Below are 17,874 nucleotides of genomic sequence, written 5' to 3' on the forward strand. Positions count from 1 at the left end.
ATACTTTATCACCGTTCATCAGATGGGTAGAGAGGGGGAGCTTTCCACATGGGCAACAGCTTGCTCTCCATATCATACTGCCCAGGCTTGCTTATCTAGACAGCTAGGACACAAGATCCATGGTCAATTTAAAGTAGATAAATGTGAGGTTATCCACTTTGGTGGCAAAAATAGGAAAACAGATTATTATCTGAATGGTGGCCGATTAGGAAAAGGGGATGTGCAACGAGACCTGGGTGTCACTGTACACCAGTCATTGAAAGTGGGCATGCAGGTACAGCAGGCGGTGAAAAAGGCAAATGGTATGCTGGCATTCATAGCAACAGGATTCCAGTACAGGAGCAGGGAAGTACTACTGCAGTTGTACAAGGCCTTGGTGAGACACCTGGAGTATTGTGTGCAGTTTTGGTCCCCTAATCTGAGGAAAGACATTCTTGCCATAGAGGGAGTACAAAGGTTCACCAGATTGATTCCTGGGATGGCAGGACATTCATATGATGAAAGACTGGATCAACTAGGCTTATACTCGCTGGAATTTAGAAGACTGAGGGGAGATCTTATTGAAACGTATAAAATTCTAAAGGGATTGGACAGGCTAGATGCAGGAAGTTTGTTCCCGATGTTGGGGAAGTCCAGAACAAGGGGTCACAGTTTAAGGATAAAGGGGAAGCCTTTTAGGACCAAGATGAGGAAAAACTTCTCCACACAGAGAGTGGTGAATCTGTGGAATTCTCTGCCACAGGAAACAGTTGAGGCCAGTTCATTGGCTGTATTTAAGAGGGAGTTAGATAAGGCCCTTGTGGCTAAAGGGATCAGGGGGAATGGAGGGAAGGCTGGTACAGGGTTCTGAGTTGGATGATCACCCATGGTCATACTGAATGGCGGTGCAGGCTCGAAGGGCTGAATGGCCTACTCCTGCACCTATTTTCTATGTTTCTATGTCAACTCTGACCAATGGAGGCCCTCACCTCATCTCAGATTTAGCTGCAAAATAAATTTACTGCTTGATAATTCTGCAAACAGGTTTAAAACCAATTTCACAAATGACTGATAAGTATTAAATGCATACTATTTTAAATTCCTTTTTAAATATACTGTTCATAAACAATACTAGCTCATGCAAAATGCACTATTACAAAAACCACTTGAATCTAATTATTCTGAATTAGTACTGGCTATTCAAAAATTAGCAACTATTTGGTATATTACAACAGGTTGATATTGTTGTGGACAATGTAGAACAGCTGTCCCCAACCACCGGGCCGCAAACCAGGTGCTACCGGGCCGTGAGGCAACAATATAGAACATAGAATAGTACAGCACAGCACAGGCCCTTCGGCCCACAATGTTGTGCCGACCCTCAAACCCTGCCTCCCATGTAAGCCCCCACCTTAGATTCCTCCATATACCTGTCTAGTAGTCTCTTAAACTTCACTAGAGTATCTGCCTTCACCACTGACTCAGGCAGTGCATTCCAAGCACGAACCACTCTCTGAGTAAAAAACCTTCCTCTAATATCCCCCTTGAACTTCCCACCCCTTACCTTAAAGCCATGTCCTCTTGTATTGAGCAGTGGTGCCCTGGGGAAGAGGTGCTGGCTATCCACTCTATCTATTCCTCTTATTATCTTGTACACCGCTATCATGTCTCCTCTCATCCTCCTTCTCTCCAAAAAGTAAAGCTCTAGCTCCCTTAATCTCTGATCATAATGCATACATTCTAAACCAGGCAGCATCCTGGTAAATCTCCTCTGTACCCTTTCCAATGCTTCCACATCCTTCCTATAGTGAGGTGACCAGAACTGGACACAGTACTCCAAGTGTGGCCTGACCAGAGTTTTATAGAGCTGCATCATTACATCGCGACTCTTAAACTCTATCCCTCGACTTATGAAAGCTAACACTCCATAAGCTTTCTTAACTACCCTATCCACCTGTGAGGCAACTTTCAGGGATCTGTGGACATGTACCCCGAGATCCCTCTGTTCCTCCACACTACCAAGTATCCTGCCATCTACTTTGTACTCTGCCTTGGAATTTGTCCTTCCAAAGTGTACCACCTCACACTTCTCCGGGTTGAACTCCATCTGCCACTTCTCAGCCCACTTCTGCATCCTATCAATGTCTCTCTGCAATCTTTGAGAATCCTCTACACTATCTACAACACCACCAACCTTTGTGTCGTCTGCAAACTTGCCAACCCACCCTTCTACCCCCACATCCAGGTCGTTAATAAAAATCATGAAAAGTAGAGGTCCCAGAACAGGTCCTTGTGGGACACCACTAGTCACAATCCTCCAATCTGAATGTACTCACTCCACCACCACCCTCTGCCTTCTGCAGGCAAGCCAATTCTGAATCCACCTGGCCGAACTTCCTTGGATCCCATGCCTTCTAACTTTCTGAATAAGCCTACCATGTGGAACCTTGTCAAATGCCTTACTAAAATCCATATAGATCACATCCACCGCACTACCCTCATCTATATGCCTGGAGTCTGAGAGTCTGAGTGGGAGTGCCAAGAAAGACATTTTTGAAATTTTCGTTATTTTTTTTTCTCCAACGGCGTTCTGAGAGGCGGGACTGCGCAGGCGTGTGACGTCGGGCAGTGCAGCGCGGCAGATTTAAAAGGGCAGACATCCTGCTTCAGGTTTGATTCGAAGAAGGAGTCTGAGAGTCTGAGTGGGAGTGCCGAGAAAGACATTTTTGAAATTTTCGTTATTTTTTTTTCCTCCAATGGCATTCTGAGAGGCGGGACTGCGCAGGCATGTGACGTCGGGCTGTGCAGCGCGGCAGATTTAAAAGGAACAGAGCCTCATACAGTGGGCAGCGTAGTCTGCGGGCGGCGGAGTGAGCCGGGAGCAGAGTGAAGACTTAAGGGCTTCGGCTCAACAGGCTTAGGCGGAAACAGGCGAGGAAGGTTTGGCATTCATTTTCTTTTGTTATTTGAGGAGAGGGGCAGTATGAGTGTGAGGGCAGTTTGCTGTTCTCGGTGTCGGATGTGGGAGGCCCTGGAGTCTCCAAGCCTCCCGGACGTCTACATCTGCGCCAAGTGCATCGAGATGCAGCTCCTAAGGGACCGCGTTATGGAACTGGAGCTGCAGCTCGATGACCTTCGTCTGGTCAGGGAGAGTGAGGAGGTGATAGAGAGGAGTTGCAGGCAGGTGGTCACGCCGGGGCCACGGGAGGCAGACAAGTGGGTCACGGTTAGGAGGGGGAAGGGGAAAGGTCAGGTAATAGGGAGTACCCCGGTGGCTGTGCCCCTTAACAACAGGTACTCCTGTTTGAGTACTGTTGGGGGGGACAGCTTACCCGGGGGAAGCGACAGTGGCCGTGCCTCCGGCACATAGTCCGGCCCTGTAGCTCAGAAGGGTAGGGCAAGGAAGAGGAGGGCAGTTGTGATAGGGGACTCGATAGTAAGGGGGTCAGATAGGCGATTCTGTGGACGCAGTCCAGAGACCCGGATGGCAGTTTGCCTCCCTGGTGCCAGGGTCCGGGATATTTCTGATCGTGTCCAAGATATCCTGAAGTGGGAGGGTGAGGAGCCAGAGGTCGTGGTACATATAGGTACCAATGACATAGGTAGGAAAAGGGATGAGGTCCTGAAAGGAGAATATAGGGAGCTAGGAAGGGAGTTGAGAAAAAGGACCGCAAAGGTAGTAATCTCGGGATTACTGCCTGTGCCACGCGACAGTGAGAGTAGGAATGCGATGAGGTGGAGGATAAATGCGTGGCTGAGGGATTGGAGCAGGGGGCAGGGATTCAAGTTTTTGGATCATTGGGACCTCTTTTGGCGCAGGCGTGACCTGTACAAAAAGGACGGGTTGCACCTGAATCCTAGGGGGACCAATACCCTGGCAGGGAGATTAGCGGGGGCTACTGAGGTGACTTTAAACTAGAATGGTTGGTGGGGTGGGAATCAAATTAAAGAGGCTAGGCGTGAGGAGGTTAGTTCACTACAGGGGGATGGGAACCAGTGCAGAGAGACAGAGGGGTGTAAAGTGAGGGTAGAAACAAAAAGTACTATGGAGAAAAGTAAAAGTGGCAGGCCGACAAATCCAGGGCAAGCATTAAAGAGGGCCATTTTTCAGCATAATTGTAAAAGGACTAAGAGAGTTGTAAAAGAGCGCCTGAAGGCTTTGTGTGTCAATGCAAGGAGCATTCGTAATAAGGTGGATGAATTGAAGGTGCAGATTGTTATTAATGATTATGATATAGTTGGGATCACAGAGACATGGCTCCAGGGTGACCAGGGATGGGAGCTCAACGTTCAGGGATATTCAATATTCAGGAGGGATAGACATGAAGGAAGGGGAGGTGGGGTGGCGTTGCTGGTTAAAGAAGAGATTAACGCAATAGAAAGGAAGGACATAAGCCGGGAAGATGTGGAATCGATATGGGTAGAGCTGCGTAACACTAAGGGGCAGAAGACGCTGGTGGGAGTTGTGTACAGGCCACCTAACAGTAGTAGTGAGGTCAGAGATGGTATTAAACAGGAAATTAGAAATGTGTGCAATAAAGGAACAGCAGTTATAATGGGTGACTTCAATCTACATGTAGATTGGGTGAACCAAATTGGTAAAGGTGCTGAGGAAGAGGATTTCTTGGAATGTATGCGGGATGGTTTTTTGAACCAACATGTCCAGGAACCAACTAGAGAGCAGGCTATTCTGGACTGGGTTTTGAGCAATGAGGAAGGGTTAATTAGCGATCTTGTCGTGAGAGGCCCCTTGGGTAAGAGTGACCATAATATGGTGGAATTCTTCATTAAGATGGAGAGTGACATAGTTAATTCAGAAACAAAGGTTCTGAACTTAAAGAGGGGTAACTTTGAAGGTATGAGACGTGAATTAGCTAAGATAGACTGGCAAATGACACTTAAAGGATTGACGGTGGATATGCAATGGCAAGCATTTAAACGTTGCATGGATGAACTACAACAATTGTTCATCCCAGTTTGGCAAAAGAATAAATCAAGGAAGGTAGGGCACCTGTGGCTGACAAGAGAAATTAGGGATAGTATCAATTCCAAAGAAGAAGCATACAAATTAGCCAGAGAAAGTGGATCACCTGAGGACTGGGAGAAATTCAGAGTTCAGCAGAGGAGGACAAAGGGCTTAATTAGGAAGGGGAAAAAAGATTATGAGAGAAAACTGGCAGGAAACATAAAAACGGACTGTAAAAGCTTTTATAGATATGTGAAAAGGAAAAGACTGGTAAAGACAAATGTAGGTCCCCTGCAGACAGAAACAGGTGAATTGATTATGGGGAGCAAGGACATGGCAGACCAATTGAATAATTACTTTGGTTCTGTCTTCACTAAGGAGGACGTAAATAATCTTCCAGAAATAGTAGGGGACAGAGGGTCCAGTGAGTTGGAGGAACTGAGCGAAATACATGTTAGTAGGGAAGTGGTGTTAGGTAAATTGAAGGGATTGAAGGCAGATAAATCCCCAGGGCCAGATGGTCTGCATCCCAGGGTGCTTAAGGAAGTAGCCCAAGAAATAGTGGATGCATTAGTGATAATTTTTCAAAACTCGTTAGATTCTGGACTAGTTCCTGAGGATTGGAGGGTGGCTAATGTAACTCCACTTTTTAAAAAAGGAGGGAGAGAGAAACCGGGGAATTATAGACCGGTTAGCCTAACATCGGTGGTGGGGAAACTGCTGGAGTCAGTTATCAAGGATGTGATAACAGCACATTTGGAAAGCGGTGAAATGATCGGACAAAGTCAGCATGGATTTGTGAAAGGAAAATCATGTCTGACGAATCTCATAGAATTTTTTGAGGATGTAACTTGTAGAGTGGATAGGAGAGAACCAGTGGATGTGGTATATTTGGATTTTCAGAAGGCTTTTGACAAGGTCCCACACAGGAGATTAGTGTGCAAACTTAAAGCACACGGTATTGCGGGTAAGGTATTGGTGTGGGTGGAGAGTTGGCTAGCAGACAGGAAGCAAAGAGTGGGAATAAACGGGACCTTTTCAGAATGGCAGGCGGTGACTAGTGGGGTACCGCAAGGCTCAGTGCTGGGACCTCAGTTGTTTACAATATATATTAATGACTTGGATGAGGGAATTAAATGCAGCATCTCCAAGTTTGCGGATGACACAAAGCTGGGTGGCAGTGTTAGCTGTGAGGAGGATGCTAAGAGGATGCAGGGTGACTTGGATAGGTTAGGTGAGTGGGCAAATTCATGGCAGATGCAATTTAATGTGGATAAATGTGAAGTTATCCACTTTGGTGGCAAAAATAGGAAAACAGATTATTATCTGAATGGTGGCCGATTAGGAAAAGGGGAGGTGCAACGAGACCTGGGTGTCATTATACACCAGTCATTGAAAGTGGGCATGCAGGTACAGCAGGCGGTGAAAAAGGCGAATGGTACGCTGGCATTTATAGCGAGAGGATTCGAGTACAGGAGCAGGGAGGTACTACTGCAGTTGTACAAGGCCTTGGTGAGACCACACCTGGAGTATTGTGTGCAGTTTTGGTCCCCTAATCTGAGGAAAGACATCCTTGCCATAGAGGGAGTACAAAGAAGGTTCACCAGATTGATTCCTGGGATGGCAGGACTTTCATATGAAGAAAGACTGGATGAACTGGGCTTGTACTCGCTGGAATTTAGAAGATTGAGGGGGGATCTGATTGAAACGTATAAGATCCTAAAGGGATTGGACAGGCTAGATGCAGGAAGATTGTTCCCGATGTTGGGGAAGTCCAGAACGAGGGGCCACAGTTTGAGGATAGAGGGGAAGCCTTTTAGGACCGAGATTAGGAAAAACTTCTTCACACAGAGAGTGGTGAATCTGTGGAATTCTCTGCCACAAAAATAGTTGAGGTCAGTTCATTGGCTATATTTAAGAGGGAATTAGATATGGCCCTTGTGGCTACGGGGGTCAAGGGGTATGGAGGGAAGGCTGGGGCGGGGTTCTGAGTTGGATGATCAGCTATGATCATAATAAATGGCGATGCAGGCTCGAAGGGCCGAATGGCCTACTCCTGCACCTATTTTCTATGTATGTTTTCTATGTATATGTATGTCACCTCCTCAAAGAACTCTATCAGGCTTGTTAGACACGATCTGCCCTTCACAAAGCCATGCTGACTGTCCCTGATCAGACCACGATTCTCTAAATGCCTACAGATCCTATCTCTAAGAATCTTTTCCAACAGCTTTCCCGCCACAGACGTAAGGCTCACTAGTCTATAACTACCCGGACTATCCTTACTACCTTTTTTGAACAAGGGAACATTTGCCTCCCTCCAATCCTCCGGTACCATTCCCGTGGACAACGAGGACATAAAGATCCTAGCCAGAGGCTCAGCAATCTCTTCTCTCGCCTCGTGGAGCAGCCTGGGGAATATTCCGTCAGGCCCCGGGGACTTATCTGTCCTAATGTATTTTAACAACTCCAACACCTCCTCTCCCTTAATATCAACATGCTCCAGAACATCAACCTCACTCATATTGTCCTCAGCGTCATCAAGTTCCCTCCCATTGGTGAATATCGAAGAGAAGTATTCATTGAGGACCTCGCTCACTTCCACAGCCTCCAGGCACATCTTCCCACCTTTATCTCTAATCGGTCCTACTTTCACTCCTGTCGTCCTTTTTTTCTTCACATAATTGAAGAATGCCTTGGGGTTTTCCTTTACCCTACTCGCCAAGGCCTTCTCATGCCCCCTTCTTGCTCTTCTCAGCCCCTTCTTAAGCTCCTTTCTTGCTTCCCTATATTCCTCAATAGGCCCATCTGATCCTTGCTTCCTAAACCTCATGTACGCTGCCTTCTTCCACCTGACTAGATTTTCCACCTCACTTGTCACCCATGGTTCCTTCACCCTACCATTCTTTATCTTCCTCACCGGAACAAATTTATCCCTTACATCCCACAAGAGATCTCTAAACATCGACCACATGTCCATAGTACATTTCCCTGCAAGAACATCATCCGCAAGTTCTAGCCTTATAGCCTCATAATTTGCCTTTCCCCAATTAAAAATTTTCCTGTCCTCTTTGATTCTATCCTTTTCCATGATAATCATAAAGGCCAGGGAACGGAGGTCACTGTCCCCCAGATGCTCATCTACTGAGAGATCTGTGACCTGACCCGGTTCATTACCTAGTACTAGATCTAGTATGGCATTCCCCCTGGTCGGCCTGTCCACATACTGTGACAGGAATCCATCCTGGACACACTTAACAAATTCTGCCCCATCTGAACCCTTGGAACTAATCAGGTGCCAATCAATATTAGGGAAGTTAAAGTCACCCATGATGACAACCCTGTTATTTTTGCACCTTTCCAAAATCTGCCTCCCAATCTGCTCCTCTGTATCTCTGCTGCTACCAGGGGGCCTACAGAATACCCCCAGTAGAGTAACTGCTCCCTTCCTGTTCCTGACTTCCACCCATATTGACTCAAAAGAGAATCTTGCTACATTACCCACCCTTTCTGTAGCTGTAATAGTATCCCTGACCAGTAATGCCACCCCTCCTCCCCTTTTTCCACCCTCTCTATCCCTTTTAAAGCACTGAAATCCAGGAATATTGAGAATCCATTCCTACCCTGGTGCCAGCCAAGTCTCTGTAATGGCCACTACATCATAATTCCATGTATGTATCCAAGCTCTCAGTTTATCACCTTTCCTCATTCCGTCACACACTGTTGAACTTGAACATAGGGTTACCAACTGTATCGTATTTACCAGGACATTCCGTATATTGGGTTAAATTGGTTTGTCCCATACGGGATCGCCCTTCTCCCATATTTCCCCCACTAATGTTGAACGTTCTATGAAACCTTTCGTGCCGAAATGGCGTGAAGCACAGAAGCAATTACCATTAATTTATATGGGAAAATTTTTTCAGCATTCCCAGACCCAAAAAAAACCAAACAAATCATACCTAATAATACATAAAACCTAAAATAACACTAACATATAGTAAAAGCAGGAATGATATGATAAATACACAGCCTATATAAAGTAGAAATAATGTATGTATAGTCGGGAGGATGAAGGGAAAACCGATTTGTGGGGGAAAAAAAAAATCAGCATGTACGCACATGCGCACATCACACATGCGCACACAGGTGCCCGCGCAAGGCTTCATGGTCATGGTAGTCTTTTCCCGGGGTAAAGTGGCCCATGATTTGACTGCTACTTTTGTCCCTTATTTGGGAGTGAGAAAGTTGGCAACCCTAACTGTAAAAGACATGTTGAGGTGAGTTTAACCTACTTGAACACCCACTCCAGTCGGCCGGTCCGCAAGAATATTATCAATATTAAACCTGTCCGCGGTGCAAAAAAGGTTGGGGACCCCTGATGTAGGTGGTGAAGGGTTACATTGTTAAGATACAGAGCTGAGCAGAGAAGCAGCAGATGGAATTCAACCTGTGAAATGGTTCATTTTGGAAGGTTGAATTTGAAAGCAGAACACAGGGTTAAGGGCAGGATTCTTTTCGTGTGGAGGAACAGAGGGATCTTGGGAGTTACTCAAAGTTGCCACACAAATTGATAGAATTGTTAAAAAGGCCTTCATTTGTTCGGGGATTCAGTTGAAGAGCCACGAAGTAATGTTGCAGCCCTGTGTTGATCTTGGAGCAAGTTAAAAGACTGTCACAACTTCGTGGCCTGATGGGTCTGTATCATGTTACAATGTTCCATTTCAAAAGAGTAGATTATGGTACCTATCAAGCATTTTTATTTGTTGGTCTCCAAAAAGTAATAATCATTCAAATAACACTCATCATGCCAAGTGCCTGGCCCTTTGGGCATGCTCACTTCAAAAAGCACAATAATGTATATTTTTATAATAAGTTAGCTTATGATCCTTAAAATCTTCCACATCTTAACCCATGAAGAAGTGAATGCATGTGCAAAACAAAGGTTACTTTTCATATTCAGCTTTTAACTACAAATCCTGCACATACAATACGAAGTAATAAATCAATGATGTGAGTAAATCTTCAATCCACTACACAGACCACCACATTAGATATACAATGTTTTTGTTAGTTTTTCTGCATCTTTCTTTAACAAGGATTTTCCCAAACTTGCTTGGTTTACACTGTAAGAATCCTATATGTAAAATAGACCTTTTTTTTAAACCATGAGTTAGGACCTGCCTATCACTGGCACAAAAGCAATAGTGTATATTGCGGGGAAGATCTTCTAGTGCAACTCAGCAAACAGGAATTGCAGAATGCTCAAAGGATGAAAATGTAAGTCTTGGCAGTGATATTATGCTGAGAATGCCAGATAATGAGCACCTGCAGTTTAAAACCATTTTTAACATGGAAGGTTAAACATCCTCTGCTGACAGACCACTGCTCGAGAACAACAGTGCCCTGCAACAGAAATTATCCCAATAGGCATGCTTTGTAAAGGCAGCTTATCCCAATCATTCTGAACCCCAGATAACGTAGGAAATGCTCATATCATTAAGTTCACCAATAGAAAAAAAAATTATAGAAGGATTATAATCCATGATAGATTAGAAATTACTCTTCACTCAATACTTTCAAAACCACAGAATAACTGGGCTGAACTCATACTAAGTAATGCCTGCGAGTACAAGGAACAAATACTTACAATTGAGGTTGGAAAGCATCTGGATTCCATTCTGGGTATCTAGAAATGAGGACATAATCACAGAACAAGACCCTCAATTATTAATGTAAATAAAATACTTAACCAAATATGCAGAGCTGATACTTAAATAGATGACGTGCAACCAACCTTGAACACTGAAATATCATAAACAGATAATGCAAATATAAAACAACGCCTTCAACTGTGTAACTTCCACTTCATTTTACATTTTTACAATTTAAATCATACATGGTTTCTTATTTACTAATCATCGAGTGAAACAGTTATGTGAATAAATACATAATTTAATAAACATAATGTATAGCATCAGTAACAATCTGAAAAAAAAACTCCATACATTTCCACAAGTAGATCACAAAGCCGTCTGTGTGTTGAACTATTGATGTGCTGGTTCCAATCCTAAAAGGAGAAAAGATAACATGAATAAACATACTATTAAAATTAAAAATTCTATGTGGAATACTAATTTATCAGCTCAACAGTAAGGGCTACTAGCTAAATGAAATGCATAATTACAAGATATTAAAAATAGTAAATTGTTTTTTCCTCACCAGCTATATTCCTTCCAATTCATATATGATTATACTTCACAGTAGTGAGGTCAAAGAGAGCAATCTAGTTACAAATAAATTGTATTTCTTACTCAAATCAAATTTCCTATCTCCTATCAGGACTGCTGGTTACAATTATACTTTGACTATCAGAACAAGATAAAACAAAGATTTAAGTCGCCACTGAATACTTCAAATTCTATTTTTGGGATTTTTCAATATTTTCACCAATGTCCGGAAGAAGGTATTTCAATAATGCACGCTGTGCCATACAGAGTAGACCTGAAAGACAACATAAAGACAGAAACTAAAACAGCATCTATTTTCTTAACTCCTACAGGTGTCACTACATATAAACTTGTTGACTAAAACCATACTTCATATGTTATTTGCATTTAATATTCTGTGATAATATTTGTGGATCTAAAAATTAAGAGCAAAGGCATATCAGAATTTAATTGACTGCCACAAATTTTTAACTTTGTAAATGCTGGCATGCATATATATAATAGATTGTGTTGGATGGAGGCTGTGTGGGCTTGTAAGGAAAGTTGCTGTAAAAGGTCATGGAGATAGGTGGCACAAGCTCCCTTGAAAAACAATGTTTAAAAACTTTCTTGAACCGTCTGGTACACTTGTGTTAGATCATTTAACATTAGAGTATCAACATGACTTAAAAGCCACATTACCTAAGACCACAAACACGCTGAAATCTGCAGATGCTGGAATTTCAAGCAACACACATAAAAGTTGCTGGTGAACGCAGCAGGCCAAGGAGCACCTCTTCTTTCAGTTGGTCCTGACGAAGGGTCTCGGCCTGAAACGTCAACTGTACCTCTTCCTAGAGATGCTGCCTGGCCTGCTGCGTTCACCAGCAACTTTTATGTGTGTTACCTAACACCACTCAGGTTTACGTTATATAACAGAACAAGCATTAAAATCTTATATCTATTCCTAGGCAGCACATACCACACTGTGAGGTATGCACATTCTAAGATGTAAACAAAGCTTGTGAAAAAGGATCTAGTGCTTCCCCAAAGTATATGACAAATAAACTCCTCTTCGGGCTTCCAGCTGGGTGCAGGCATCGATTTTAACCGATATTTCGATTACAAACTCTGCCATCTTCACCAGGCATGATGCCTGGGCATGCCTAGTCCTCATCCAATCAGGTTTTCGCTGTGCAACCTTGTTTACAATCAAATTCCAGTTCTTTCTTAGAGCAGGACCTTTGCCTTTGTTAAAATTCTTTTTCTCTAGTTTTATTTCAATGGCTTCCTTCACCACACGGTCCCAAAAGCCACTGGCACAGCAGTCTTGTACTGTTGAAGTCAATCCTATGGTCATCATGAATGCGATGTTCTGCTATCACCAATTTCTCCAGGTAACCAAACCGGATATATCTCTTGTGCTCCTTGATGCGGATAGCCGCCACATGCCCCGATATACCACATTTACAGGGAATCCTGTAAACACCAGCAGTCCTGAGTCCCAAATCATCATTAAGCTGTGATAACCTGTAAGCTGTGATTTGTAGCAACACACATCAAAGTTGCTGGTGAACGCAGCAGGCCAGGCAGCATCTCTAGGAAGAGGTACAGTCCACGTTTCAGGCCGAGACCCTTCATCAGGACTAACTGAAGGAAGAGCTAGTAAGAGATTTGGAAGTGGGGGGGGGGGAGAGATACAAAATGATAGGAGAAGACAGAAGGGGGAGGGATGGAGCCAAACACATCTCCCCCATTTCACGCACATCTGCTCTCACTCCTTCCTCCCGTCACCCCATTAGGAATAGGGTTCCCCTGGTCCTCACCTACAACCCCACCAGCCTCCGGGTCCAACATATTCTCCGTAACTTCCACCACTTCCAACGGGATCCCACCACTAAGCACATCTTTCCTGCTTTCCGCAAGGATCGCTCCCTACGCGACTCCCTTGTCCATTCGTCCTCCCCACCCCACCTGGCACTTATCCTTGTAAGCCGAACAAGTGCTACACATGCCCTTACACTTCCTCCCTCACCATCATTCAGGGCCCCAGACAGTCCTTCCAGGCGAGGCGACACTTCGCCTGTGAGTCGGCTGGGGTGATGTACTGCGTCCAGTGCTCCCGATGTGGCCTTCTATATATTGGAGAGACCCGACGCAGACTGGGAGATCGTTTTGCTGCACACCTACGCTCTGTCCGCCAGAGAAAGCAGGATCTCCCAGTGGCCACACCATTTTAATTTCACATCCCATTCCCATTCTGATATGTCTATCCATGGCCTCCTCTACTGTAAAGATGAAGCCACACTCAGGTTGGAGGAACAACACCTTATATTTCGTCTGGATAGCCTCCAACCTGATGGCATGAACATTGACTTCTCAAACTTCCGCTAATGCCCCACCTCTCCCTCGTACCCCATCCATTATTTATTTATATACACACATTCTTTCTCTCTCTCTCCTTTTTCTCCCGCTGACTATACCCCTTGCCCACCCTCTGGGGTTTTTCCTGCCCTCCCCCTTTTCCTTCTCCCTGGGCGTCCTGTCCCATGATCCTTTCATATCCCTTTTGCCAATCACCTGTCCAGCTCTTGGCTCCATCCCTCCCCCTCCTGTCTTCTCCTATCATTTTGGATCTCCCCCTCCCCCTTTCAAATCTCTTATTAGCTTTTCCTTCAGTTAGTCCTGACGAAGGGTCTCGGCCCATAACGTCGACTGTACCTCTTCCTAGAGATGCTGCCTGGCCTGCTGCATTCACCAGCAACTTTGATGTGTGTTGCTTGAATTTCCAACCTCTGCAGAATTCCTTGTGTTTAAGCTGTGATTTGTGCTTCTTTACAGGTTTGTAGATGGTATTAACCCAATATTTCTTCAGAATCCTGGTGATCCTTCCAGAAACCATGGAAATATAGGGAAGACGGCAGTAAAGACAGGTGTCTTCTCGTTGTTAGGTTTCCTGTACTCTCAATAATATCCTCCAATGCTCCTTATAAGGAGTTAGGAGCTGCTGGCTAGCATATTGTGTACATATTTATTTACGCATTCTTTATCACAGTTCACTTCAGAGTGTAAATTTCTGGTCCCCATTCCTCTTTAATAAAAAAAGATAACAGTGAGCCTGCTAGCTCTTCATTTTTTTGGCAATCTGATGCCTAATAGCTATAAGGTAAAAATCTCATGGTGATATATCGATCCTCCAAACACACAAATGCTTGTTTCCTCAGGTGATTAAACATTTGCACGATACTGGGGCTATTGCCCAATGTCCAAATTAAACTACCTGTGGGATATTATGTGCACAGTATGTATTGCAAGAGTGCTTAGTGTAACCAGAAGCACATGCCCTGAGTTATCCCATTTCAAGCACTACATCAATTAAATAATGGGCTTGTCCGAGTGGCACCATGGCCTTCTCTCTTACCATCTGCTGCCACTGAGTAGCAATTAAAAAGAGTTGCAGATAGGCGGGAGGAGAGAGCAGCGCGCCGCGTGTGCACAGCCCTCCGGTGAAAAAATTATATCGTATCCATTAAATAGGGGCCGTGGACAATTCTGATTTGATGGATAGACGTGAAAGCACAGAGGAACATCTGGAGAAATTTCTGAAATGCCAGTTCACTGCTGTTGTTACTGCGCGGTCCGGAATCTTCCAGAGGGAAGGCCTCAAAATCCCCAGCTTTGCCTGCTGTTGGCAACCGAGATTGAGGTCGAATTGTTCGGACAGAGATGGCGCTCAGTACTCGGTGTCGGAGAGCTGATCGGAGGCTCGAACTTTTCGGATGATTCAGAGTCGGACTGTGGTCAGGAATGGCAGGGAGAGTTTTTCTTCCTTCTCCCGTCTGCGTGAGATGTGGGACATTTGAGAGACTTTGAACTTTTTACTGTGCTCATGGACTTCTTCATCAAGTTGTGGTATTGTTGCACTGTTGTAACTATATGTTATAATTATGTGGTTTTGAGAGTTTTTTCACTGTTGGTCTGTCCTGTGTTTTGTGATATCACACCGGAGGAAATATTGTATCATTTCTTAATGCATGCATTACTAAATGACAATAAAAGAGGACTGCGTGTCTTCATAATCTATAATACAAGAAATCTGAAAGACAGAAAGCAATGGAAGCACTCAGCTGCCCATGCTGCATCTGTGGAAGAAGGCTGTAGACTCCACATTAAAAGGTTGAGTACAGATTTTAAACATTCTTTATTCCTTCTTTAAGTCATAGCAATTCACGGTTTCTCCACTCCTACCAGGAAATGAAGAGCCCAAGAAACCAAGCATCATCCACCTTCCAAAGAGGACATGCCTGTTGCACAAAACTCTTCATGCAGGAGCTCAGTTGAGAGAAAATGAGTTTAAGGTAGCTTGATACAAACATAGAAATTGTCACTTACAGTTTGAGTGCCATATCATCTACAAAATCTACAGTGTTTCTCATAAAAATAGGAAGAGATTTCTTTCCTCCGTGAAAGGCATTATCAGAGGAAGAGGATGGGCAAGAAACAGCATTATGAATTTGGTGTGAATAGGCAAAGCGATAGAGAAAAGCTTAATTAAGATGAGATCAGGCTAGCCGGAAATATAAAACAAATAGTAAGATTCTCTGTTGATATTCATCAAGAGTTAAAGTTAGTAAGAGCTGTTTCTACGGTGTACAAGTCTGGTGAATTGGTGAAGGAAAACAAGGACGTGACAGAGGAATTGAATGGGTATTTTGCATCTGATATAAATAATATCTCAAAATAGCTGTAGACCAAGAACTGGATCAAGAAAGTCAGGGAAGTTCCAATCATTATGCATTATACTAAGGACACCGTTGGAACTATGGATTGACAAGTTTCCAGGTGCAGTCAGATTTAGTTCAAAACGTCATTCTTATGGCTGTTGTGACAGTTACATAGAAACATAGAAAACCTACAGCACAATACAGGCCTTTCAGCCCACAAAGTTGTGCCAAACATGTCCCTACCTTAGAAATTACTAGGCTTACCTAAAGTCCTCAATTTTTCTAAGCTCCATGTACCTATTCAAAAGTCTCTTAAAAGACCCTAGTATCCGCCACCACCACCGTTGCCAGCAGCCCATTTCACGCACTCACCACTCTCTGAGTAAAAAAACTTACCCCTGACATTTCCTCTGTACCTACTCCCCAGCACCTTAAACCTGTGTCCTCTTGTGGCAACCATTTCAGCCCTGGGGAAAAAGCCTCTGACTATCCACACAGTCAATGCCTCTCATCATCTTATACACCTCTATCAGGTCACCTCTCATCCTCCATCGCTCCAAGGAGAAAAGGTCAAGTTCACTCAACCTATTCTCATAAGGCATGCTCCCCAATCCAGGCAACATCCTTGTAAATTTCCTCTGCACCCTTTCTATGGCTTCCACGTTCTTCCTGTAGTGAGGCTACAGTATTGAGCACAGCACTCCAACTGGGGTCTGACCAGGGTCCTATATAGCTACAACATTACCTCTTGGCTCCTAAATTCAATTCCAAGATTGATGAAGGCTAATACACTGTACGTCTTCATAACCACAGAATCAACCTGCGCAGCTGCTTTGAGCGTCATATGGACTCAGACCCCAAGATCCCTCTGATCCTCCACACTGCCTAGAGTCTTATCATTAATACTATATTCTGCCATCATATTTGACCTACCAAAATGAACCACTTCACACTTATCTGGGTTGAACTCCATCTGCCACTTCTCAGCCCAGTTTTGCATCCTATCAATGTCCTGCTGTAACCTCTGACAGCCCTCCACACTATCCACCTTCGGCCTTTGTGTCATTCGCAAACTTACTAACCCATCCCTCCACTTCCTCATCCAGGTCATTTATAAAAATCATGAAGAGTAAGGGTCTCAGAACAGAACCCTGAGGCACTCCACTGGTGACTTGACCTCCATGCAGAATATGACCCGTCTACAACCACTCTTTGCTTTCTGTGGGCAAGCCAGTTCTGGATCCACAGAGCAATGTCCCCTTGGATCACATGCCTTCTTACTTTCTCAATAAGCCTGGCATGGGGTACCTAATCAAATGCCTTGCTGAAAGCCACATACACTACATCAATGCGTTTAGTCACATCCTCAAAAAATTCAATCACGCTCGTAAGGCATGACCTGCCCTTGACAAAGCCATGCTGACTATTCCTAATCATATTATACCTCTCCAAACGTTCATAAATCCTGCCTCTCAGGATCTTCTCCATCAACTTACCAACCACTGAGGTAAGACTCACTGGTCTATAATTTCCTGGGCTATCTCTACTCCTTTTCTTGAATAAAGGAACAACATCCACAATCCTCCAGAACCTCTCCTGTTCCCATTGATGATGCAAATATCATCGCCAGAGGCTCAGCAATCTCCACCGGTCCCGGCAACTTATCCAACTTGATGCTTTCCAAAAACTCCAGCACATCCACTTTCTTAATATCTACATGCTCAAGCTTTACAGTGTTGCAAGTCATCACTACAATCGCCAAGATCCTTTTCCATAGTGAATACTGAAATAAAGTATTCATTAAGTACCTCTGCTACTTCCTCCGATTCCATACATACCTTCCCACTGTCACACTTGATAGGTCCTATTCGTTCACGTCTTATCCTCTTGCTCTTCACATACTTGTTGAATGCCTTGGGGTTTTCCTTAATCCTGTCCGCCAAGGCCTTCTCATGGCCCCTTCTGGCTCTCCTAATTTCCTTCTTAAGCTCCTTCC

At 44.2% G+C, this 17,874-nt stretch overlaps 1 protein-coding gene across 1 annotated transcript in view; it reads right to left on the minus strand.

The window, feature by feature from the left end:
- Positions 1-17,874, minus strand: part of LOC140200376 (matrin-3-like) — a 69,108-nt gene that overhangs the window by 27,577 nt on the left and 23,657 nt on the right. The window contains exons 3-4 of the mRNA XM_072263613.1: positions 10,954-11,015; positions 10,596-10,634 (exon numbers count right to left, since the gene is read on the minus strand). Of these exons, the coding sequence (XP_072119714.1) occupies positions 10,596-10,634; positions 10,954-11,015 (101 nt within the window). The remainder of the gene's footprint in view (positions 1-10,595; positions 10,635-10,953; positions 11,016-17,874) is intronic.

The sequence above is a fragment of the Mobula birostris genome, chromosome 7, assembly GCF_030028105.1.
Source record: "Mobula birostris isolate sMobBir1 chromosome 7, sMobBir1.hap1, whole genome shotgun sequence".
Classification (NCBI taxonomy): domain Eukaryota; kingdom Metazoa; phylum Chordata; class Chondrichthyes; order Myliobatiformes; family Myliobatidae; genus Mobula; species Mobula birostris.